Genomic DNA, 26,954 nt, shown 5'->3' with positions numbered 1-26,954 from the left:
GTACCAGACACAGCTTTCAGCCACTCACACTGCTCCACCAATTGGAGGTTAGACCCAGTCACCCCTATAAAAGCTTGGATAGTTCCTGGTGGGAGGTCTTTTGTCTGGTTATGGGAAAGAGAAAAAGCAAGCTAGAGAGTTCCTGCTGCAGTGAAACCTGGGCCAGAGCCCTTGTCAGCGACAAAGAAAGAGAAATATTTCTTCTATGAAAGTAACTTTTGCTAAGATGCTCTGTTAAAACCACAAGAGGGGTAGCTGTCCTCTAGGGAAAACATTGTCCATGCCAGGGATCCTTCTCCAGTTTCTCAGGACAGTCTACAGGATTCAAGGGACTGGTCTGCAGAAAGACAAAGAGCATAAGCTGAAGTATCTTACTGATCGTGCACAGCTATCTTGGGAGGTCTCAAGGAGTCTGATTCACCCAGTTGTATAGGCCTGGGGCTCGTACTACTCAACCTGGCATTACCTGATCTGGTTGGGCAGAAGGCGGTCTGTTATATACATAAGTATGAGTATTCTCTTCTTCAGTACTAAGTACTTTTCTCAACACTAATCCCGACAGAGTACGCTTCTACAGTGCTCCTGGCCAAAAATTATACTGACTAACAGCGCAGGACCGGTGTGGAGGAGGAGGAGGTAAGACATATACCTTCCTCCTCAGCACCCCTGGCACTATCAGCAGGTTAGATTTGTCTAACCTGCTGCTAGTTTCCGTTTAATTTCTTTTTATTCTTGCATTTTATTGCATTTATTTTTATGGTTTCTATTTAGTCTTTTACGCATGGTCCTGTGGCACTGTTTATGCAACTGATTCATGCTAACTGCTGTTTTATTGATTTTTATTGTTCTGTGAATTTATGTGCATTTTGGAATGCTTTAAACCACTATATATATTTTGAGATATATATTTTGAATATCCTATTCAATTCCACCCATTGTAAAAAACAAACAAAAAAAACACAGCACTTTGAGGACAGACTTCTTTTGTATATCTTCAAGAGTTTATTGTGCATTGAGGATAGTGCACTTATTTCTGGTTCACCTCGGTTCTTTCTATAGTTACAGTAGGTGAGTTGCAACATATGGTTTTCTTTTAACCTTAGCACTGCATCCAACTTCTCCAGGCAACAATGATCAAATATTGCATGCTCAGGTTTAGATTAACCCAAACCTGCTCGAGATTCACTCATCTCTAGTGTTTTATGATTTCATCATATCCTGGAAATTAGATAATACTGATATAGTTACCTATTTCCGGAATGCACTCTTGAGTGTTGCAGGATTCAGTGTCCCCTGGTTTTAGGTCTGCTTCACATTTATCACTATGTGACATGTCATCCGCCAAGCACCGGACCTCACGAACCCGGAAGCCTCCTTCACAAGACTTGGAGCACTAAGCATTATATAGAATACAAAAATTAATTAAAAGCATAACATGAGCACAAATTACAATAAAATATTTTAAATTGAAGGCATAAAAGAAAAATGGTTCCTTTGTGTGTAAGAATTTGTGTACATGTATTGCAGGATTAGGTGCAGCCCACTATACCCTCAAAGGATATAGGTAAAATAGGCATTCACTACCCAAATCACTAAGTCTCGGTAGGAAAAATTTGTAGAAAGGAGCCTAGACCTCAAGGCAGTGTGGTATATATTATGAATATGAATTAACAAAGTATCTAAAAACACTCATTTAATGTAGCAATGTGTGTTAATGTACTTGCATTAGAATAACCTACCGTACTCCAATCAGTAAAGAACCATTTTGCTCCACAGGATTTCAGAAGGCAGGTTTGCTGATTGGGAGGTCGCTCCAGATAGGAACACTCTTGCGGCCTTACGACTGTAAAACTGTCCGATGTTTTGCGAATGCAAACTACATCTCTCTGCTGGGTTCCGCTTCCACATTCAACAGAACACTATGGAAGATATAGATAGATAGATATATATATATATATAGGTCATCACATACCACACTGTGACATGGGCTGGATCGTTAAGACACATGGGCAAATGTTCAGCATAGAGAAAATGTTCCAGTGGCATTCCTAATGATGAAGAGGGCGGGAAGGAGGAACGGAGGGGTGGTGCAAAGTTAGGGCACAGATATTTAAAGCCACGCCCATAGGGCACGGGGCTGTAAGTTTAAAAGTTGTTTTTTAGGACAATAACTGCATCACCTGCCAAACGGACCGCAGGACAGATCTTGGGTTAAAAGCAGCTATCCAAAGGTACAAGTGGTTGGGGGGTCAGATTGTGGGTACAGAGTCACTTTAATAACAATTTAACCATAATATAAAATATTTTTACACATCCCCCCCCCCACCCCCACATACATCTCTTATCTATTCATTATCAAAACATGTCTACATTACAGAAAAGCAACGTGAAGACAGGTTTGCGCTTATTATAATCTATAGAGGGTGAAGGGGCCGAGGGGGATGACTGAGCAGAAAGAGGAGACAAGCAGCTTGTGCAGTATGCAGACTTTGTGGCCAAAGTAAACACTGGATTTGCATGTTACACTGCTCAATGCTGGTCTGCAAACTTCTGAAGCTTTGCTACAGTGAGGTAGGATTGTAGGATCTTGTTTTTAGTGTTTATATAGTGTATATAAGGCAGCACAGAGGCTAGTCTACATCTACACTGCAAATGAGCATAGAGAAAGCAGGCAGAGAGAGAGAGAGAGAGAGAGAGAGAGAGAGAGTGTGTTTGCAGGGTGGTAAATGGCATTTACAAGTGATAGAATGACCAAATATAGTCCTGCTCCTTAAAAATCACCTGAAACTATAAGTTACACTTTAAATATGGAGCCAAACTGTCCATTGTTTCTGTGTGTGTGTGTGTGTGTGTGTGTGTGTGTGATGTGAACTGCAGCCTGTATATAAACTGCAGCATGTAACAGCTAAAAAAAAAATAAAATGGGGGAGGGGCACAATCATTGTAAAAGAGAGGAGGGGAGGAAGCATGACAGGATGGAGGAGGGGAGGGAGATGTAAGATATATATTGAAAAGCATGACAGAATTATAAAAACTCAATATAAAGAACAAAATCATGTAGAAATGCAGGAATGGTGTCAAAACACAGTGAGCACAACAGGGCTGCCTTTGCAATTCTTTTTTTTAAACTGGCCTGGGTGGAATCCCCTTTAAGTGGCCAACCTAAGAAATTGATTGTACAGACATTAACATTCAGTGCAGTAGATTCCCACCTTTTAACCTAAACACGTTGGCATTGCTAAGGAATAGTTGGTTGACTGCACATGGAGATTTTTCCAACTTTTGGCAGAATTGCTTTGTGTTGTTTCAACTTCTTTCAGTTAAAAGAAGTTGGAGATATGATACGAAACTAGTTTAAAGTAAAGGGGAGGTGTTGCTTATAGCACCCAGTAAGGTTATGGATATTTTTCATTGACTTTAAAATTGTACTTGAAGATGTGATATTTTATAAAAATCAAAAGTTATTGGGCTTCTGGCTGGTAAAATATTTGAACATATGATGCAATAATATTTTAAAAAACACCATTTGATTTAAATCCGCAAAGTAAAGATTATTCTGCCTGTGTGGGATTTTACAACCTTATATTTTATATTTATTGCCATACTAGTTTCATAGGATATATAATGTAATGGATTTTATAATGGAAGACCTTAGGGTGTAAAAAAATGTTTTATCGCTATGTCATGGCATAAACAATGATAAATTCAATCGTCGATGGAAGAAGCAGTTAATTTACATCATTTGAAATGGTCTTTTTAAAACAGTCTAAATGCAAATTATTATAGTGCTTGAAAAAGCCCTATATTGTAATTCCTTTTTTTCCTCCTTCTAGTTCTTCTCCCGATTTTCTGCAATTAAAGGGACTCTGTACCCACAATCTGACCCCCCCCAAAACCACTTGTACCTTCAGATAGCTGTTTTTAATCCAAGATCTGTCCTGCGGTCCGTTAGGGAGGTGATGCAGTTATTGTCCTAAAAAAACACTTTTAAACTTGAAACCCGTGCCAAACGGGAGTATATGTGCCCTAACTTTGCACCACCCCTCCGTCCTTCCTCCCTACCCCCTTCATCATTAGGAATGCCACTGAAACATTTTTTCCATGCTGAACATTGCACAGGTCCTTAACAATCCACCCCATCTTCCGGGCTGTCGGCTGTCACACGTGGGGAATAGGAGGCAATCTGCCTGGAGCATTCCTAATGATGAAGAGGGTGGGGAGGAGGGACAGAGAGTTTGTGCAAAGTTAGCGCACAGATACTCCTGTTTGGCATGGGCTTCAAGTTTAAAAGTATTTTTTTAGGACAATAACTGCATCACCTGCCGAATAGACCGCAGGAAAGGTCTTGGATTAAAAGCAGCTATCCGAAGGTACAAGTGGTTAGGGGGGGGGGGGGGTCAGATTGTGGGTACAGAGTCGCTTTAATAGAGCCCCAACCACTTTGTATATAGACTCTGTTGAAGCTGTGTTTTAAAGCCCTCGGTACTGTAGTGAAAGGTGCTATGTATTTTGGGATTTGATCGGGTTTGTCTTTTTTAAGAAATTTATGTTTATAGACCAGCAAACATGCAAATTTCTGAAATGTAGAAACCAACAGAAACTCGCAGGTCCTTCACTCAATGCCTGACAATGCCTACTGTTCTGACTCCAGTGGACGACCCGTACTATAGCCTATGTTTCTTCACCTGATTCTCTCACTGCTCCTGACTGACCCCCACCTGGGCAAACAGCTACCACATCAGGACCACCAGGTACCTGATACCTCCTGGAGGATGGTTATACTGTATATTGGCCACCATCTCCCACTGACCATCATAATATTTAGTATAAATTATCTGCTGTTAATCAGGTTAGTATATTATCCTGACTAAAGGGGGCCCATAAGATTTAAGGAAAAGATTTAATGTCCTGATTACTGAATTCTCTAACATTACGATTCATCATAATAAACGCTACATTGTCACAGTATTTATAGCCTTACATAGACTGTCCTTAATGAATGTTATTTTAAATATTCATGACAATACATAAAGTAATGTGTAACATGTGCCATGCATATATTAAAGGACTGTTCAGAATAATAAATTAAGCAATATTAATTCATTTTTTTATAACAGAAACAAGAATTCATGCAGCCACAGGAAGTCCTAATGCTATTAAAGTACACAACAGAACCTACAGTGCTTGGAGCCATGAAGTATTTATAATACAAGCAGTACAAGAATAACAGCTTGCATTGGCTTTTTAGAATACTACTTTCTATAACAGTAAATGTGTTTTTACACTGAATACATTATTTACAAGTTCTACTCTCCTAAAAAAGACACACTGCATATAGTCAGCCTAGAAGAACCAACAATAAACTAAGTAGAAACCTTTTTTTTTTCTGCGCTTTGATTATAAGTGTTCTGTAATTCAGAACACTTAGGGTATATTCACACGAACGGGCTAGCAGCGAGATTCTCGCTGCGAGCCCGGCAGGTCCTGGCAGTTCTCATACACTACATACTTGCTGCGGTCTAAACGACCGCAGCGAGTATGTAATTATACCGCCCTTAACCCCTTCTGCTCCCGCCCGGCTCCCCCGCTGTAAGCATACTTTACCTGTCCTTGCTGCACGGGTTCGGTGTCCTGCTCTCCCACCTGGCCAATCGGTGGCTGCGGCTGGGCAACACACTAATTGGCCGGACAGGAGAGCAGGACGCCGGACCCGTGCAGCAAGGACAGGTAAAGTATGCTTACAGTGGGGGAGCCGGGCGGGAGCAGAAGGGGTTAAGGACGGCAGAATTACATACTCGCTGCGGTCGTTTAGACCGCAGCAAGTATGTAGTGTATGGGAACTGCCAGGACCTGCCGGGCTCGCAGCGAGAATCTCGCTGCGAGCCCGTTTGTGTGAATATACCCTTAAGGTAGGAAATCTGACAATAAATGCCATTTTTGCATAAAGTATTTTGGACTACAATATTAATATTCTTATTTTTGTTGTTTTACTTTAACCCCTTCACATCAGCAATACGTACATATACACTCACCGGCCACTTTATTAGGTACACCTGTCCAACTGCACGTTACCACTTAATTTCTAATCAGCCAATCACATGGCGGCAACTCAGTGCATTTAGGCATGTAGACATGGTAAAGGCAATCTCCTGCAGTTCAAACCGAGCATCAGTATGGGGAAGAAAGGTGATTTGAGTGCTTTTGAACGTGGCATGGTTGTTGGTGCCAGAAGGGCTGGTCTGAGTATTTCAGAAACTGCTGATCTACTGGGATTTTCACGCACAACCATCTCTAGGGTTTACAGAGAATGGTCCGAAAAAGAAAAAACATCCAGTGAGCGGCAGTTCTGTGGGCGTAAATGCCTTGTTGATGCCAGAGGTTAGAGGAGAATGGGCAGACTGGTTCGAGCTGATAGAAAGGCAACAGTGACTCAAATAGCCAACCGTTACAACCAAGGTAGGCAGAAGAGCATCTCTGAACACACAGTATGTCGAACTTTGAGGCAGATGGGCTACAGCAGCAGAAGACCACAACGGGTGCCACTCCTTTCAGCTAAGAACAGGAAACTGAGGCTATAATTTGCACAAGCTCATCGAAATTGGACAGTAGAAGATTGGAAAAACGTTGCCTGGTCTGATGAGTCTCGATTTCTGCTGCGACATTCGGATGGTAGGGTCAGAATTTGGCGTCAACAACATGAAAGCATGGATCCATCCTGCTTTGTATCAACGGTTCAGGCTAGTGGTGGTGGTGTCATGGTGTGGGGAATATTTTCTTGGCACTCTTTGGGCCCCTTGGTACCAATTGAGCATCGTTGCAACGCCACAGCCTACCTGAGTATTGTTGCTGACCATGTCCATCCCTTTATGACCACAATGTACCCAACATACTTTCAGCAGGATAATGCGCCATGTCATAAAGCTAGAATCATCTCAGACTGGTTTCTTGATCATGACAACGAGTTCACTTTACTCAAATGGCCTCCACAGTCACCAGATCTCAATCCAATAGAGCATCTTTGGGATGTGGTGGAATGGGAGATTCGCATCATGGATGTGCAGCCGACAAATCTGCGGCAATTGTGTGATGCCATTATGTCACTATGAACCAAAATCTCTGAGGAATGCTTCCAGCACCTTGTTGAATCTATGCCGCGAAGAATTGAGGCAGTTCTGAAGGCAAAAGGGGGTCCAACTCGTTACTAGCATGGTGTACCTAATAAAGTGGCCGGTGAGTGTACGTTCCTGCTGCACATACCCCTTGCAGCAGGAGCGTGTATGTATGTTCTTGACTGTCAGTGGGGTTTGATGTGTGGGGGACCACTGCAGTGAGAGCGGTCCCGCACACATCAGTGTCCCAGGAGCCAAGGATAATGAAAGGCAGCTGCAATTCCACAGCTGCATGTCATTGACCCCTTAACCCTAAAAGGATCGGGCCAATTTGCATTTTTGCACCCCGTTTTTTTTCCTCCTTGTGCTTAAAAGGTCCTTATTTCTTGCACCACTAATTGTACTTTGCAATGACAGGCTGAATTTACAAAGTACACTGCAAAACCAGGAAAAAATTCAATGTGTGGTTAAATTTATAAAAAAAAAAAAAAATCAAATTTTTTTTATTTGGGGTGTATTTGTTTTTACGCCTTTCGCCCTGGGGTAAAACTGACTTGTTATATATGTTCCTCAAGTCGTTATGATTACAACGATATATAACATGTACAACTTTTATTTTATGTGATGTAAAAAATTCAAACCATTGATAACAAATACAGTGGTGCCTTGGATTACGAGCATAATTCGTTCCAGGACCGTGCTTGTAATGCAAATCCACTCTTAAACCAAAGCACATTTTCCCATAAGAAATCATAGAAAAGCAGACAATTGGTTCCACACCCAAAAAATAATAACTTATTATTCTGAATAACATGTAAAACTAAAGAAACAAACATTCAGAAAAAGCAGAATATGTGATATTATAAGTTACTGTACAGTAATATAGAGGATGGGAAACACAAGGACTGACAGAGACTGCAGGGAGCAGGAAGGAATGAGCAGGGAAGATGTGGGCACATGCATTCAGCACTCTGTGTCCAGGGAGAGAGGGATCACAGCTATGAAGAGATTACCTCCACAGTCCTGCCCCTGATGCAAGCCCCAGCCTGAAGTGGATCTGCTATGATTTGATGATATGATGGGTCAGAGTACAGTGCTGTAGGCCCCGCTATCCAGACCATGCCCCTCCTCCACTCGCGCTCCCACCCAGTACAGGGAGCTCTTAAACCAAGTCACAATTTTGAAAAACTGTGAGCTCTTAAACCAAAATGCTCTTAAACCAAGTTACTCTTAAACCGAGGTACCACTGTATATGTTCATTAAAATCGTTCTATTCCTATGCTTATATCGCTTTTATCCTTTGGTCTATGGGGCTGTGTGAGGTGTCATTTTTTGCGCTATGATGTGTTCTTTCTATCAGTACCTTGATTGCACATATGCGTTTTTGATCACTTTTTTGATCGATTACAATTTTTCTGGATTTGATGCGACCAAAAATGCACAATTTTGCACTTTGGGATTTTTTTTGCACTTACGGCGTTTACCGTGTGAGAACGGGAATGCAATAAATTAATAGTCCGGGCGATTATGCATGCGGCGATACCAAACATGTTTATTTATTTATTTATTAACATGGGAAAAGGGGGGTGATTTATTTATAATAACACTTTTTTTTAACTTATAATAGAAGCCCCCCTTGGAGACTTCTAGTATATGCACACTGATCTCTCATTGAGATCTATGTAGTATAGTTATACTGCATAGATCAATGAGATAAGCACTGAATTGATTTCGGCTGCTGCAGCTGAAAGCAATTGAGTGCTGAGCCAGGATCAGCGCCATTACGGAGCAGTCCCCGGCCGATGCCAGATATAAGGATCGCCCCTCAGTGACTATGTCGCGGAGGGGTGATCCAAACCACTAGACACCAGGGAACGGCTGCAATGAAGTCTTCAGATGCAGCTGTCAACTTTGACAGCTGCATCTGAAGACTTAATTAGCGGGCAAGGCGATCGGACCGTGCTCACTAATAGCCGCGGTCCCGAGCTACAAGCGACACCTGGAACCGCGGCAGTTCAGAATGCTCTGAAGTCTCCTATGCGACCACTTGATGTACGGGTACTCCCAGGGTCGTCTAGGGGTTAAATGCTGTGATCTATAGTGATCAAGACATTTAAGATAGTGAGTGACACAACAAGCCCATGTCACTGACTGATCGCTTGTACTGACGGACGGGGGTAAGCCACTTACCTTAGTCTTGTCAGATCGGCCATCTATGCATTGAGTCTGCTCTCAGGCAGACTGTATGCATAGATTGACGACAACACTGATCTATGCCATGCTATGTTTTAAAGTTAATACGTTGTTGTTGTTTTTTTTAAAGTCTAATAAACTTTTTAAGTATTAAAAAGCACCTTATAAACCCCCAAATAAATGTTTAAAATACCCCCTTGCCCATTCAAAAAATTAAAAATATTTAAAAAAATTAAAACAATAAACATTTTATATCGTAGCATGCAGAATTGTCCAATCTATTAAAATATCACGTTATTGTTCTCGCATGGTGAATGGCGTAAACAAAAAAAAAACCACCAGGATTGCTGATTTCTTTTTAAATTATCAGAAAAAAAATTAATAGAAAGCGATCAAAAATTTGATTTTACACCAATATAATATTATTAAAAACAAGACATAATGGCGCAAAAAATGACACCCCAACCAGCCCTGTAGGTGGAAAAATAAAAGCACCATGGCTCTTAGAAGGCGGGGAAAAACATTGGAATAATTTGACATCCGTGCATCAGTGGGCTCGGTCATGAAGGGGTTAAAGTAACTTGTGCTGTGAATAACTGTGAGCACACCTCAGGAATAGACTCTGTGCAAATGGTCATAATACAGCACTATGTAGAGAACGTAGATTAAGCACCAATGAGTTATGAGATTTATGAGAACAACTTTCCCAAATCTTTTAACCCATAGGGGACACAGCCAGTTTTGGCGTTTATGACACAGCCAAATTTTTCAAATATGACATGTGTCACTTTAAGCATCAATAACTTTGGAATGCTTTAACCAATCCTTGTAATTAAGATTGTTTTTTTCAAGACATATTCTACTTTATGTTAGTGGTAAATTTGGGTTTATAACTTTAGAATTTTTTTGTGAAAAAACTCCAAAATGTTGTGAAAATTTGAAAAAATTGCATTTCTCTACATTTGAAAGTCTCTGCCAATAAGGAAAATAGTAATACTACATAAATTATTTATTAATTCATATCTAGAACATGTCTACTTTATAATAACAGCATTTGGTGAACATGCTTTTACTTGTTTAGGATGATAGAGGCCGTTAATGTTTAGTAGCAATTTTCAAATTTTTCATGAAAATTTCAAACTGAGAAATTCTTTAGGCACCAGTTCAGTTTTGAAGTATATTTTGGAGGCCTGTACACTAGAAACCCCCATAATTTACCCCATTTTGAAATCTTCACCCTTTCAAGTATTCAAATCTACAGTCACACAGTTTTTTTTAACCCTTTGGGCATTTCACAGGAATAGCTGCAAAGTAAGAGTGAAAAGTTGCAGAGATTCCAATGTAATCCTATGTATTTTTTACCACACCAATTACCGTTACCGATCCACCAATGCCAGCAATTGCCGATGCTGGAACTCTTTTGGGGGTCCAGTGGCAGTTACACTAGACTGTCAGCTATCAGCTGACAGTTTAGTTGCGGCTCCCGGTCACTGTTTGTGTAAACAGCAAGCATCTGAAGCTGCGCAGTTATAATACATCATCGTGCTGAAACTAACCTTTTACCATGAGGTATTATAACTGCATGGTGCGGCTAGGGGTTAATCTCTAAGAACAGGGTCAGATCCCATCATTAACACTAAATATACAAGCCATTTTACCTCGGCCAGGGCTACACTGGTGAAGTAAGCTTTGTAGCTAGTAAAGGAAAGCCTACCAATGACAATAAAGATGTCTATACATCTTTTGTGAGTTCAGACTGTCTAAGATGCATGTTGGTCTGTCGAATTGGATTTTTTTTTATTTTGGGAGAGATACACCGCCACCAGAGCTGTAAGACTGAAGCTTACATTATCCCTCCCCATAAAGGAAACATAAACTTTCAGCTGTGCCAAACGTCCATGTGTCAGGGGAAATTGTTGACTGCCAATTGAATGTAAAAACCAAAAGAAAAAAACTATGAATGCAAGACCAATATATATATAAATACTTTATTTTTTATTGTTGTTAGAATATCAAAATATCAAAAAGAAATTATTTCAGTTAAAAATACAAAACAGGGGGGCTAGAGCTAATACAAATCCCCAAACAAAACGGTGGATTGACTAGGTTCTTCTACATAAAATATGGTATCAAAAAAATAGATAACAGTAGAAAAAGGGGGGAACCTATATACACACATATATACTGGGCACTGGGTTGGTACTACATACAATACATAAGTATAACTCACAGTGAGTACACAAAAAGAAATATCATCCATATATAGTAAATATTACCCATACGTGTCCTTAGTATACAAGTCCACCTCACCATGCACCCGACGCGCGTTTCGCGTGTTGCTTTATCGAGGGTGATGTCCCAAGTACTGAGCCCAAACCTTATAAACCCCATGTAGCCAATCAAGCACATGCCCATCATGTGTATCATATAAAACAATCAGTAATGCCGGAAAAACCGGAAATGATGTCACTCGGTCACATGGTCTTGTTTCGTCACATGATGGGCAAATGTTCACATATCTAGGTTATTCCTTTATATAAATTCATTACACCCCCGTCTAATTCCCCCCTTCCCCATCATATTGCTATCCTATTCCTCTCGTTTGCAAATAACACTTAATACCTAAGTTGCTGCATCCATGGACCGCATCGTAAGACCGGAAATGACGCGCGACACGTGACCGCGTCACATGACCGCGTCATTCACGGAAACCCGGCGCCAGAACTGCCACTCAACGAGCGTCATCCGGAGCAAGGTTGTATGTGAGGCCATGTGACATCCCGCCGGTCACCTGACCAGCCCGGAGTCACATGACCGCACACAATGTAAACATGGCCCTATAACGAATGGACATTACTCATTTGCAGTCTTGATGTTACATCTTATGTGCAATACAGAAACAAAGACAACATATATACCCACAATAAAGCTCTATAGTGAAAAATAAAGGGAAAGAATAAATAATGGACGCAGTAGTGTTATATCTACATATGTGAAGTGGTTAAAGTGACAGTGTCCAGAGAAAGGTGCAACTCGTGCTAAAATGTGAACATAAGTGCCAAGCCGTGCCGTGCCTAAGAGAGTGCCAAACCATACTTACCTAATCGATTACAAAAATAAGAGACAAAATAAATAAATATAATAAAAATACACATACAATTTAATTATATTAATAGGGGCAAAATAAATACATGTGAGAATAGAGATACATATACAGTTAAAGATACATATACAATTAATTACATGTCTAATAAAGTGCATCATATAAATACTATAAATAATGTAATATATATAACCATATAAATAGATAAGATACACATGAAAATATATATATATATATATATATATATATATATATTGAATAGGAAGGTTTAATGCATATATACCTTCCTATTCAATATATATATATATATATTTTCATGTGTATCTTATCTATTTATATGGTTATATATATTACATTATTTATAGTATTTATATGATGCACTTTATTAGACATGTAATTAATTGTATATGTATCTTTAACTGTATATGTATCTCTATTCTCACATGTATTTATTTTGCCCCTATTAATATAATTAAATTGTATGTGTATTTTTATTATATTTATTTATTTTGTCTCTTATTTTTGTAATCGATTAGGTAAGTATGGTTTGGCACTCTCTTAGGCACGGCACGGCTTGGCACTTATGTTCACATTTTAGCACGAGTTGCACCTTTCTCTGGACACTGTCACTTTAACCACTTCACATATGTAGATATAACACTACTGCGTCTATTATTTATTCTTTCCCTTTATTTTTCACTATAGGGCTTTATTGTGGGTATATATGTTGTCTTTGTTTCTGTATTGCACATAAGATGTAACATCAAGACTGCAAATGAGTAATGTCCATTCGTTATAGGGCCATGTTTACATTGTGTGCGGTCATGTGACTCCGGGCTGGTCAGGTGACCGGCGGGATGTCACATGGCCTCACATACAACCTTGCTCCGGATGACGCTCGTTGAGTGGCAGTTCCGGCGCCGGGTTTCCGTGAATGACGCGGTCATGTGACGCGGTCACGTGTCGCGCGTCATTTCCGGTCTTACGATGCGGTCCATGGATGCAGCAACTTAGGTATTAAGTGTTATTTGCAAACGAGAGGAATAGGATAGCAATATGATGGGGAAGGGGGGAATTAGACGGGGGTGTAATGAATTTATATAAAGGAATAACCTAGATATGTGAACATTTGCCCATCATGTGACGAAACAAGACCATGTGACCGAGTGACATCATTTCCGGTTTTTCCGGCATTACTGATTGTTTTATATGATACACATGATGGGCATGTGCTTGATTGGCTACATGGGGTTTATAAGGTTTGGGCTCAGTACTTGGGACATCACCCTCGATAAAGCAACACGCGAAACGCGCGTCGGGTGCATGGTGAGGTGGACTTGTATACTAAGGACATGTATGGGTAATATTTACTATATATGGATGATATTTCTTTTTGTGTACTCACTGTGAGTTATACTTATGTATTGTATGTAGTACCAACCCAGTGCCCAGTATATATGTGTGTATATAGGTTCCCCCCTTTTTCTACTGTTATCTATTTTTTTGATACCATATTTTATGTATAAGAACCTAGTCAATCCACCGTTTTGTTTGGGGATTTGTATTAGCTCTAGCCCCCCTGTTTTGTATTTTTAACTGAAATAATTTCTTTTTGATATTTTGATATTCTAACAACAATAAAAAATAAAGTATTTATATATATATTGGTCTTGCATTCATAGTTTTTTTCTTTTGGTTTTTATGTTGGACAGTTTTGGGTGCGTATAGACCGCACTACTTGGGCCTTATATAGGATTGCCAATTGAATGTGTAGAGCCATTAGTTGAGTTGATGTGTGCTTAACAGGCCTGTTACATGGCCCCATTATCATTCACCACAATTGCTCATGTGGCCTTCTGGTTCCTCATTCGTCAGCCACCCATTTCCTATTATTAAGGTGCAGCTGACTAATAAGCATTTTTTGACCTGTAAAAATTATGTGATCAGTTGATAAAAGAGCATTTTCTGGTAGTTGGTCCTATTACACGATGTGATATAAACTTGTTTGGCCAATATTCATCCTTAGTCATAAAGCCCTAACTTCTTAAATACTATTTCAAGTTGAAAGCGAAATGTTATTAACAAGTTTTCATTTACTTAGTATAAGAAGGTAGTTTTTGACTTTAGAACATGCTTAGATTAGAATCCAAGTATACGGACAAAATGTTTGAATGCTACAAGCATACAAGAGCCTCCCGCTACTGTTATTTTGTTCAGCTGAGTGAAACATTAGGCTGTGCAAGAATGAAAGCATGTATGACCTATGGAGAGCTCTGGCCCAAAGACACAATAGAATAGATCAGTATAACATTTTGCAAGCTTTCTCATTTTTGTGCCAGATGGATATAGTAATGAAAGTCTTCATTAGCAGGCACTTTTGAGCCAACTCAATGGAATGTTGGCTTTAAGAACTGCATTTGCTGAGGTCAAGCCACAGTCCTACCAAGAAGACATAGTGTACCTTTCATGACTCTGATTCTTTGCTTAATGCACTTCTACCACTGGAAGCAGCATATTTTATACAGGAATAAAAAGAAACCTTGAAGTAGAAACAAGGATGCAAATTTATCTTAACAGGGGCGCCTTAGGGAAGCTGAGACATAGCCAAATTGCGTATTCTTCAAGTGTCACCTAAATACTCAGAGTACCCTAAGCAAAATAAGTGAATGCTAAAGGTTTCTTTTTTTGTTTTGCTCCTTATAAAGACAAAGACACAGCAGAGTTTGGCTTGGGATTCTGTAAGGTAATATATTTTCTTTTGCATTACTGCTACTTAACAATGTAACACTATTTTCTTAATGTTCTAAATAAAGACTTGTAAAACTCCCTGCTCCCTGACAGATTTGAAGAATATTGTGTAAAACAGTTGACTCTATTCAACACCTTAAAAGGAAAAGGCCTTTATAATTCTTTACATTGGTTTGTATTGTAGTTAGTTTCTTGGATAACTAGTCTTAGTATGAAAATAAACACAAGTATGTGAATGGATAAAAAAAAATGTAACGACTCAAAATGGCTGCAAATAAAAATAAATATTAGCTTTGAACAGAATAATTTTCCCAATAAAGAAGACAACATTAAACTGTACAACTGTACAGCTAAAAATGTGTAGTTTACAATAGTCAAAGATTAAAAGCAGTATTTGTTTAACATAGATCCTGTGTTATTTTGTATCAACCTTACCATACAGAAAAATAAAACTATACTTTACTTTTGTTTTTTTTTTAAAGTCCCTACTTTAGACACTTGGATCCTGAAAGTGGATCAAATATTTAGACTAGAGGAAATTTCTCACTGGGAGTCAAACATGGGACATAAATTTCTAACTATATGGGCCCCTTGGATCTCCTACCGGGAACCTGTGTTCTCCCAACCAGCCTAAATATAACAAAGCCCAAACTAATAACTAATCTTGTGTACCCCTTTGCCTCAATAAACACTACAGATTCGAATAGTAAACTGTAAGGGAAAGCAGTAAGTTATACAAGATGTTTTATATTCTTATTGTTACAATATTACTAACACTTCCCCCCCTTACAGACTTGCTCGCTAACAAATAGGTTGATATGTCATGTAACAGATTCAGTTTACTATTAAAGTGACTCTGTACCCACAATCTGACACCCCCCCTCCCCCCTAAAAAAAACAAAAAAACGCTTGTACCTTCAGATAGCTGCTTTTAATCAAAGATCTGTCCTGGGGTCCGTTCGGCAGGTGATGCAGTTATTGTCCTAAAAAACTACTTTTAAACTGGCAGCACGTGCCCTTTGGCCATGGCTTACATTGTGTATGCATTAGGCTGGCACAACCTCTCTGTCCCTCCTCCCCGCCCTCCTCATCTTTAGGAATGCTCCAGGCAGATTGTCTCCTGTTCATCAGCTGTGAGAGGACGGCACATGGGCTGGATCCTTAAGGCACCTGTGTAGTTTTCATTGCAGATGAACAGGAAAAATGGTGCAGAGGGTGGGGAGGAGGGACAGAGAGGGTGTGCCAGCCTAGTGCATACACAATCTAGGCCACGGCCAAAGGGCATGGGGTTGCCAGTTTAAAAGTTGTTTTTTAGGACAATAACTGCATCACCTGCTGAACGTACTACAGAACAAATCCAAAGGTACAAGTGGTTTTGGGGGGGGGGGGGTCATATTGTGGGTACAGAGTCGCTTTAAGAAGATATTTTGCTTTTATATTAGCAATATAATAGTTCTCGGTGGCGTACTTTAATTTTTAAAACTGTTTCTAAAATTATTCAATTATGTTAGAATTGAAATAGTTGGTGGCTAAAGCACACCAAAAGAAAGTGCATTAATGGGAGCCTATAATTACTTCCATGTTGCCTGAGCCAAAAATCAATTGGACAGTCCCTGGAGGCTTCTAACTGTCCTGCCAACCTTGATTTATACATTGTATGTACACTTCACCTGTGATAGACAGAATATATTTAAAAAAAAAAATAGGAATGTGACTTCGCGCTACTTGGTCCGTGCTAGGCAACCGAGGAAGTGCTGAGCCTCTGGTTGTTTTTTGTTTGCAGTCATCTGTCTAAATGCCGTCTTAGTTTCCCAGCCACACTCGCATTGCCTGTTACACTCTGGCAGTGTGGGGGTTACTCCTTCTGAAGGACCGTCCAGCTGAGCTGGGTGCTGAGATCAGGGCTTATCCAATCAGCTGCCGGACCCAGTCCCTGATCCAAGGTAAATAGCAGCAGACTCCTCATTTCCCTGCTAGCTATTGAGTGTTACTCAGCTAAGCACTTCTCCTGGTTCTATTACTTCTGTTGCCTGACCCATTGCTTGATCTTTCTACCTGCTTTGTCTGCTGCCTGCCCTGACCTCCTTGCCGGTCCCCAACTCTCCTTCTGCCTTACGTTTTGTACCACGCTGACCGCCATTGGCGACCCAGACCGAAGACTCTTCTTTATTGTGTTTGTTTTGTCTGTCTTTGTTTTGTGTATCACTGGGTGTAGGACAGGGACCGTCACCGTGGTTGTCCGTGGCCGTTTAGGGCCGTTGAGGCAAGTAGGTAGGGATAGAAGGTGGGTTGCAGTGTCTAAGACTTAACTGTCCTGTCCTGTTCTCTACCTCTGTCTGGTGCTTTAATGACTAAAACGTCAAGAAAATCACATTTTATGATTTTGAAATAATGAATTTGTGTTATATTGCATGAAATAAGTATCTGATCACCTACCAACCAGCAAGAATTCTGTCGTGGAGTGGCCAAGCCAGTCTGTAGACCTGAAGCCAATAAAAAAAATTTGGAGGGAGCTCAATGTTGCCCAGTGACCTCTCCGGACCTGGAGAAGATCTGTATGGAGGAGTGGGACGAAATCTCTGTTGCAGTGTGTGCAAACTTTGTCCAGAACTACATAAAATGTCTGGCCTCTCTAACTGCAAACAAAGGTTTCTGTACAAAATATTAAAGGGGTAGTTCAGAAAAAAAAAGTAAATAAATGGTGCCAGAAATTTATAATTTCCTTCTATTAAAAATCCCCAGTCTTCCAGTACTTATCAGCTGATGTATGTGGTGTATTATTTCTTTTTAGTCTGACACATGCTGCCACCTTTGTCAATGTCAGGAACTGTCCAGAGCAGGAGCAAATCACCCCCCCCCCTTTTTTTTTCCTGAACTACCCCTTCAAGTTCTATTTTTGCTATTGTATCAAATACTTATTTCATGTAATAAAATGCCACTAAACCATGTGATTTTCTGGAAGTTGAGAAGTTCCTACGAAGAAAATTGCACACTTTTCCATTCTTTGTAGGTGGGAAAACTGGCAAAATTAGCAGTGTATTAAATGTTTGTTTCTCCCACTGTATAAGCAGCCTAGCAGTCAAAGGGCTTTACTTATATCCAAATGACAACAGAGGGAAGCAGCTAGACTTCTCAATGTAGGCTTTGGCAAATGTTGCAGGACTGCAGTTACACATAAAAACTCAATCTTCTTTATGGTAAATTTTAAAATCCAACTAGCCATACAAACACAATAAGATGCTACTACCAGCATAATGGTGTTAAGTAGAGATGATCGAATTACAGTAATAATAAAGCAAATCACTTTGTTATCTCGGAAATCTCCTTATCAGCCTGCTGCCTCTTACCTCACTGCTGCTCCGTGCTGCTCCTCCCTGGGTGCTGGGAAAAGCTGTATCCAGTCCTAGGAAACTGGGAGAATTTTCCCAGAACTGGATCCAGCTTTTCCAGGCACCCAGGGAAGTGGCATGGAGTGGCAGTAAATCAGGCAGCAGGGTGATGAGCAATTTTCCAAGATAATAAAGCGATTTGCTTTTTTATAACTTCAAATTTGTTCATCTCTAGTGTTGAATAGCTCTATGGAGAGAAAAGTTTAAAAGACATGGCTGAGCATTCACATGTTATACATAGATCTGCTGCTTATCAGCAGAATTTACAATAACTAATATGCATTTTTTTTTTATTACACATCTTGATGAAACGGTAAGTTCAAAATACCAAGTACAGTCCAAGTACTGTGCTACCATGCCCTCCATTCTATAAATATAGTCTGTAACCTAGTAAACATCTATAATTTTATATGAACTGAATTTAGTCTTTCCTATTAATCAGGTAATACTATATTATTTTTCTGCAAGAAAGAACCCCATAATAAATGTGAAATTTGTATTTTAATATGTGTACAGAGAATTGAGTGGTGCTTTTAACTTGAAAGTATAAACATTTAGGCAGTTATATAGGTCCATTCTTTATATGCAACCATTCAGGAAGTCAGCCGTGAGTAGTAAAGAGATTTACCTGACTCCAGGCTCCAGTAAACCACTCCACCTTGCCTTCACAAGGACCGTTATCACATGTTGTAGTTTCTGGTGGTTTATTATTTCCACATCCTTCTAATGGTAAACTGCTAATGTGATTGGACATGCAAACCACTGACCGTGTCCGCACTCCTTCCCCGCATTCTGCTGAGCACTGGAACAGAGAATAGAAGCAATTATTCTGACCACCAGTATTTGATTATGGAGAGCAGCTGACTTTAATACAGATGAGGTAGACTAAAGAAGTCATTCGGAGTGTTGTATGGCCACAGTGTGCATGTAAAATGTAACTGAAGGATGGATTATTTGCACTTCATATCTGCCACTATAAAAGCAGTGCTGGCCTGGATGTGAATAATACATCATGTGGTAAACTCTAGAGAATGAAAATCAGTTGTAAATTCTTTCAGTGGAACAAAGACAAATATTTTGTTGACTTTTTATTTACAATAGCAATCATTGTTCACAGAGGACAATGTAACACAATGTAATTGCCCATTGGCAAAAGCACTGCATTGCAACTGTGGGTACCCTAACAGTGTGCTATGTAGTATTTCCATCTAGGTCTATAAACCATGTATATAGCTGTAGTCACAATGCACTGAAGGTACTGTAGAAAAATTAAATTTGGCTTAGACCTTAGAGGTCATGAATACATGGAATTCCTGCCAATAGAGTTAAATGGCATGCCTACACAAAAGAGCATTACATTATGTTTATGTTCTGAAACTTTTCTAATATTGTCCTCTATCACTGGGGGAATAAATACTACTTCCAATCTGCCAAGAGGTAAGATAAACATCTCGCCTCAGGCGGCAGACTGACAATAGACACGAGTCCCTGTGGGGTGGCATGTTCCATGGACTAAATCATGCTGTCTAGGATTTCTTTTACTACACACCACTAGCTCCATTGACCAGCAAATGGTGGCTGGAGACAGATGTGGAATGCAAGTCAGTCAGGACTGAAAATGCAGTAATCATTTGGTATATGTGTGAATATTATATAGAAGTAAACAGTACTGTATGGTAATAGTGTATCATACTGCAGATTTTCTGCACACATACATTACTTATTTATGATTTTTAATGGAAGAGGTGCTATTTTTTGCCTCAGGCAGCAGAAAATCCAGGATCTACTGTGCTTGCACTTTTTGGGAGATTCCCATGTGACTTCCATACTAGTGCATCAACAGCATTGACTGTTCTACAAACGTCTGCACCAAAATCACACAATACTGTCACCAGAACCCTGTAAACTGTTAGTTCTAAAGATATCTGTTTCAGAAGTCTTCACTGCTATACATACCAATTTTGCATTTTAAGTAAAGTCTAAATAAATTGTCTCTTCATAAAAGTACAGTGCTCCCTCAAATTACAATAATAATTGGTTCTGGGATAAACCAATGTATGTTGAAAACATTGAATTTTGAAAAAAGAAACACTATGGAAAACTGGTTCTGAAGCCCCCAAACATGAGTAAAAAAAAATTGTATTTAAAGAAAAATAAGCAGATAACTAATATAGATAAAGTCCTTCCATATAACAGTCCTTAGCATCTACAAGAAGCTTTAAATTACTTTCTATGTAGAGGACAAGAGCATTTTTTTGCTCCTGTAGGGTTCATGTAGGGTCCAAGAAAAATAAAATGAAGACACTCCTATCTGGTGCCCAAAGGAGCAATCTGCCCTGGCACATACAAAGAGCAGTACAAAACATGTAGTATCACACTGTACTGTAGAAAGGGTGCTACTAGACAGCCAATCAGTATGTAGTGTAAAAAACATTATCCACTCATAAGAGACTGGGAAATTATGTCTTACCCTGTCACTCCACTCCGTAAGGAACCAACTCTTGGCACATGGTCCCATATCACAGTTCTCAATGTCATTTGGCCGCAGTTTCATATTGCATTCTTCATCATCAACCACATCGCCTATGTTGCTGACGCATTTTACATCACGCGTCTTCTGCCCAACACCACATGGCACGGAACACTGTATAAAATGGAGGCAAAGATTGCAATTATTATATCCAGAAGCAATGTCAGCAATCTTACTTTTAGCTTGGTTATGTCCTGATGAAATGATAGCAGAGAATGAACAGGACAGATATTTGTAACAGCTATAAAAACTGATTATTAGGTATGAACCAAGACAAATTGCTCAAACAGAACAGATTTACTTCAAGCATTATATGAGAAATATACAATTCACAGAAATGCAAAAGAACATTGTAATTTGATTAAAGGAATTGCCAATAATGACCCTTATTCAATTTATTTGATACTGAAATATAACTGTATGGCAAAAGACTAAAGAGCGACCATAATATTAAATAACCAGAATGTGGTTAAAATACGGTAATTCTAATCTGTGCTTATAAACATAATGTCTTCCCTAGGCAGAAAGAGAATGTTTACAGCTAAAGATCTTTCTCTGGGCTTAAGCATGAGGCCAAGTGGTTTATAGCTACAGGACACGTTTGGCTTAATGTCGGAGGCAAGACATATGTATTTCCAATGGCCTATTAATAAGCTCTTGATTAACTAGACTGGGCACAAGAGTCATGTGTGCAGGCAGATATGCTGCAGAAATTTCTTAGTTATTTGTATATTTTTGCTGCTAGTCCATGCTGTGCATTCAGGGTTGGATTTCATTATCACACTGGGCCAGATGTAATAATGTTTCTGCATCCAAATTCCACCCAAAAAGTGACATATAGGACTGTTATCCAAATGTATTTTGCATTATAAAGATGCTTTTCCTTGGGGTCAGAAAAGGGGGCACAGCTCCTGCAAAAAGGGTTTTGACTTAAATGGGAACTATCAGCAGGTTAGACTAATCTATCCTGCTGATAGCCTCCTTTAGCACACAAGATGCTGAGGAGGAAGGTAAGACACATACCTTCCACCTCAGCATTCAGGGCGCCACAGGGGGCTATCAGCAGGCTGGATTTGTCTGATAGTTCCCCTTTAAGGTGCAGCATTGTATACTGAAAAATATGACAAAATTTGTCTAAAAATGATGGCACGCTTTAAGAAAACTAATACATGTAGAGTACAAGTCACAACATAACCAGAGAGTCCCAAATATGGTCCCAAGTGGTATTTATTCAAAGTCCACTATCAAACAGTATAGCAACGTTTTAGCAGGCAAAACTGCTTTCATCAAGCTTGCACTGCTCCTTTACAAGGGCCAATGTAGCAGAAATGAGTGTTCCTGCTAACCTATAATGGGTCCATGTAAAAGAGCCTTTATATATTATCTCAGCTATTCAGATGAAGGCCCTCTTATGCCCCTGTAAGGGGCTACACAAACATTTCCATGTCCATTGGACAGCTTTCCCAGCTGTTAGTGGCTGCACCAAATTCTACACAGACACTGAAAGGCAACTGAATGCATCCAATTTATGAGAAGATACAGTATAGGCATCAGTATATGTGCATGTGTTTATTTCCCAACCACAGACATCAAGGAAAGTAGTCACAGGGGTAAATAAAGTGACTGCCACCATCTCGCAATCTATGGATTGAGAGACTATCACTTCATATTATTAACATGGCGCATACATATGCAGAGGGTGGATTCCAAAGGAACAGCTAAGGTTAACTACAATGATGATAGGCAGATTGTTTTGAAATGTCAGAGGCAATATTGCATTTCAAAGCCAACTTATGGAAACACTGCAAACTTAAAGGAATTACTTTTCTTTGAATGCATCTGCATACTCAGAGCTAAAGTGATGTCTCATCTTTTCTATATCGGAGCTGTCAACGCAATGTAAATTAGTGAACTCCATAGACAAACTGCAAGACCGACAATTGGCACACATTAGGTTTGTATACAATAAACACGGCTAAAATTATAGGTTGTTACTTGACAAATTGCTAAGAACACATGCCATTTTAGATATAAAACAATGTGTGTGAAGGCGATGTGAGGAAAAAAAAAACACACACAAAAAACCATCATAAAGGAAGCAGCCTCGGACGTTTTCAGAGCCTGCATAGCAACTCATTTCAGGATATTTTTCTTCTTTGCACAGGGTAGGAGAAAACATATATTGTTAGTGACAAGCAGCTAGAGACAACCCCTAGTCATATTCATGAAGAGAGGAAAAGAGTGGGACTCTATAAAAGCGGGGGAATGTCTGCAACGTAAAATAATTCTGACATCTCCAAGTCAAGAAATATTCTATTTATTAAGGGCACAGATTCATCTGTATGTAAATGCAAAGGCATAAAGTAGAGCAAGGATTAAAGTAAACTTTGTGAAAAATGACTTGTTTACTTTGTCTCCAGCAAATCTCAAAAAATAAAAGGCTATTAGAGATGAGCGAACCTCGAGCATGCTCGAGTCGATCCGAACCCGAACTTTCAGCATTTGATTAGTGGTGGCTGCTGAACTTGGATAAAGCCCTAAGGCTATGTGGAAATCATGGATATAGTCATTGACTGTATCCATGTTTTCCAGACAACCTTAGAGCTTTATCCAAGTTCAGCAGCCCCAGCTAATCAAATGCCAAACGTTCGGGTTCGGATCGACTCGAACCCGGTTCACTCATCTCTAAAGGCTAAGATGATGGAAAGTATTCACTTCAAGTCTGTGAAGCATGTTTGGAGCATGTGTTAGGAAAGCTCCAGTACAAGCATCTAAAGGATCCATAAGGCTCCACTGTCTTTTTGGCAGTTGCAGAATCAGGTACAATACATAATAATGTAGTAGACTACACTGTTCTATACAGAGTTAGGCCAGGTTCACACTATGTATAACATCAGCCGTTCTGTGACCTGGCCGGGTCACAGAACGGCCAGTGTTACAGAAGATCATCCCGGGTGGTACAGCAGTACCAGCCAGATAATCTTACTTTCTGGTGAATCCAAATGCGGGCGCATCAGTGTGTGCCTGCATCGCAATTCACCACTGCACACAATTGAGCGTGCGGCTGTAGCTGCACGCTCCACTATGTGGACTGACGTGTTCTGTGCGGCTGCTATACACTCAGACCGGGATTCCCTCTACCTGCAGTACAATGTGAGTTTAGTATTCATCATGGCCATTGTCACAAATCGGCAACAACGGCCGAGATTAATACTAAACTTAGGTTGTGTGAACATAGCCTTATATAGTAAAGCATTAAAGGGAAACTAACAGCAGGTGGTGTATCACCATTTTTAAGTATTTTACTCCAAAGAAATTACGGAAATTAGACCATTCCCTGCCCTCTAAGTGCACAGATATAACTGCCTGTCTTAGTCCCCTACTGCTTATGCATATTCAGGATGCATAAGAGGTTCCATCTCCCTGCTCGGATGAGATCTCACACATATAAAGGAGCAGCACCCAGCGAGCAGGGAGATGAGACCACTTGCATCCTGAATATGCATGAGTAGGGGGAACGCCCCCAGTACACCCAACAGGCTCACTTTATAATTCCTTTGGAGAAAAATACTCAAAAACAGAGCCACACAGAAAGATAAGAATAACAACGCTGGAATCAGAGGCATTAACACTACAGGTACCTGCTGTTACTTTCCCTTTAAGTATTTCCTGGTGCGTGGGCTGGACATGCACAGTGAATATTGTACAAACATATACTGGACTTGTACCATGTAAAAAAAAAAAAAGTATGAAACATGGCATTGTGCTCTTATTCTTCCCCTTACATCTGGGACTTACAGGTGTCCAGTCTGCTCTGATTTGCCATTCACTGCAGATCTTCAGTTGGCAGCTGCTTGTTGTCTCTGGCTTCTCCAGGTTCTGACAGCGGTGTGGCTGCACTGTATGGGTGCGGTTAGCATAGATATGCCTGCATAAGATCTGCCGGTGCTGCATTCCCAGACCACAGGTCTTACTGCACTCAGACCACTCGCCTATGTCCCAGCTAAACAAAGAACAGAAATGGTAATATAGTTGAAATTCTGATTGGGAAACTGATGGGCTTATTCGAATGGAGGAGAACGTTGTCAAAATTGAAGCAAAATAAGGTGAAACACACCACATTTACTATTTGTCATAGACATTATGCTTATTTTTTATTTGTCCCCCAGCAGCAGGATGGTGCATATACTTACCAATAAGGAACGGTGTGGCTTCATTCCGGATCTACAGCAGTGTTCGAATCTCACATGTGGTGAGGTCAGAGCTCTTCTGACCCGTCGTATTTCTCCAGGGCTATTGAAGGCCGGAAGTTGGAGTCTCAAATGAATCTCTATGAGAGCGCCCTCACAGAGATGCATTGGAGACCCAGACTTCTGTTCTCCTCAGCTTCAGGCCACTCAGTGGAAAGGACACATGGGCGCCAATGGGACTTGAACAGTGCTGCTAGACCGCAATGAAGCCATGCCACGGGACACCAATTATCATTGGTAAGTATATGTGGGTGCCAGCCTGCTGCTGGGGGACAAATAAAAAAATAATGTGTAAGAAAAAAAGAGTGTGTGTCTCAAATAAATGATAAACATAAGCACCTACAGTACAACACATAGATTTTTTTTCTCCCAGTGTGTCAGTGTGGGTAGAGAACTACATATGTCTGTAGCCTGTAACAATGGAGACACATGGACCTCCATAGTGCCTGTTGAACCAAATAAGGATATTTTTAATTAGTAAAGTTTCTTCGAAAATTAAAATTCTTTTAATTTTTTTATGCATTAGACATTAATTCCACCAAAAGAATGTAGATGAGTTTTTGTCAAATTCTTTTTATTATTGTATGTTTCTCACATCCTGCACCAATTATTTAACACATGGCTAGTTACCAGATAATCTGAAAAAAATATTCCTATATTTATGAAGACTTTAGTCAGTGACTCAGCAGCTTGGAAGAAGTTGTTAAGTACGATCTCAGCAAATTAAAAAGCATAGTAGGATATTAAAAATGGCAAAAAGTCTTATACATTATTTATCAAATCTGCTCTGCTTAACAATGCACAGCACTCATTAACATCAGCACTAAAATAGACAGCGTACATAGAATTATTCAGTGTTATTCCCATCTCATTGATCCTATTTAAATTATGTAAAGTTATGTATATATTTCTATGCATTTTTTTATGCTATTTTTTTTTGTTGCTATTGTTATGGCCACAATGTTGGTGCAGAGACTCTTGATACTCTAGGTAGCGATTAGGGATGAGAGGACTTTTGAAAAGTTCGGTTCGGCTCGATCCGGCGAACTTTCCTGAAGTTCGGCTTCGTCCGAACCAAACCTAAAACGAACCTTGCAATAACGGCTGAATAATTGCAGCTACAATAGTGGGAGTGTGAGAGGGTATAGTTTCGTTTAGTTGCAGTTGCTATTACAATGAAAAAAGTGTAATATAAACAAAGTGCAAAAATAATGGGGAAAAAAAATTGCCGCACCCTTTAATAGTTAATATTTAATTAATAAAACAAATTTTCGTTCTAAAAAAAACCATTTTCGTTGTTCAATAGCATAATTAAAAGGAATCCATGCTTTTGCAATTAAATATACTGTTAATAAAAAATTAAATATATAAATGTGTGTATATATATATATATATATATATATATGTGTGTTTATTTATTTACAGTATATTTAATTGAAAAAGCATTGATTTGTTTTAATTATGGTATTGTACAACAATAATAGCTTTCTTAGAACGAATATCTGCTTTATTAATTAAATATTAACTATTTAATGGAGCTACATTGATGCATGGGTCAGGTGCAGTGCACCCGGTCCATGGGGTTTAAAGGGTTAAGAAGTGATGCAGTCGCATCACTACTAACCCTCTGTG

At 39.6% G+C, this 26,954-nt stretch overlaps 1 protein-coding gene across 7 annotated transcripts in view; it reads right to left on the bottom strand.

The window, feature by feature from the left end:
* THSD4 (thrombospondin type 1 domain containing 4) overlaps positions 1-26,954 on the bottom strand; it is a 527,908-nt gene that overhangs the window by 4,843 nt on the left and 496,111 nt on the right. For all 7 annotated transcript variants that reach the window (XM_069982054.1, XM_069982070.1, XM_069982063.1 and 4 more), the window contains 5 exons: positions 24,871-25,075; positions 21,013-21,186; positions 19,171-19,344; positions 1,740-1,919; positions 1,249-1,393 (listed from right to left, as the gene is read on the bottom strand). In XM_069982054.1, the coding sequence (XP_069838155.1) occupies positions 1,249-1,393; positions 1,740-1,919; positions 19,171-19,344; positions 21,013-21,186; positions 24,871-25,075 (878 nt within the window). The remainder of the gene's footprint in view (positions 1-1,248; positions 1,394-1,739; positions 1,920-19,170; positions 19,345-21,012; positions 21,187-24,870; positions 25,076-26,954) is intronic.

This window comes from Dendropsophus ebraccatus, chromosome 1, assembly GCF_027789765.1.
Source record: "Dendropsophus ebraccatus isolate aDenEbr1 chromosome 1, aDenEbr1.pat, whole genome shotgun sequence".
In the NCBI taxonomy this organism is placed as follows: domain Eukaryota; kingdom Metazoa; phylum Chordata; class Amphibia; order Anura; family Hylidae; genus Dendropsophus; species Dendropsophus ebraccatus.
This window is presented reverse-complemented; position numbering and strand designations above follow the sequence as displayed.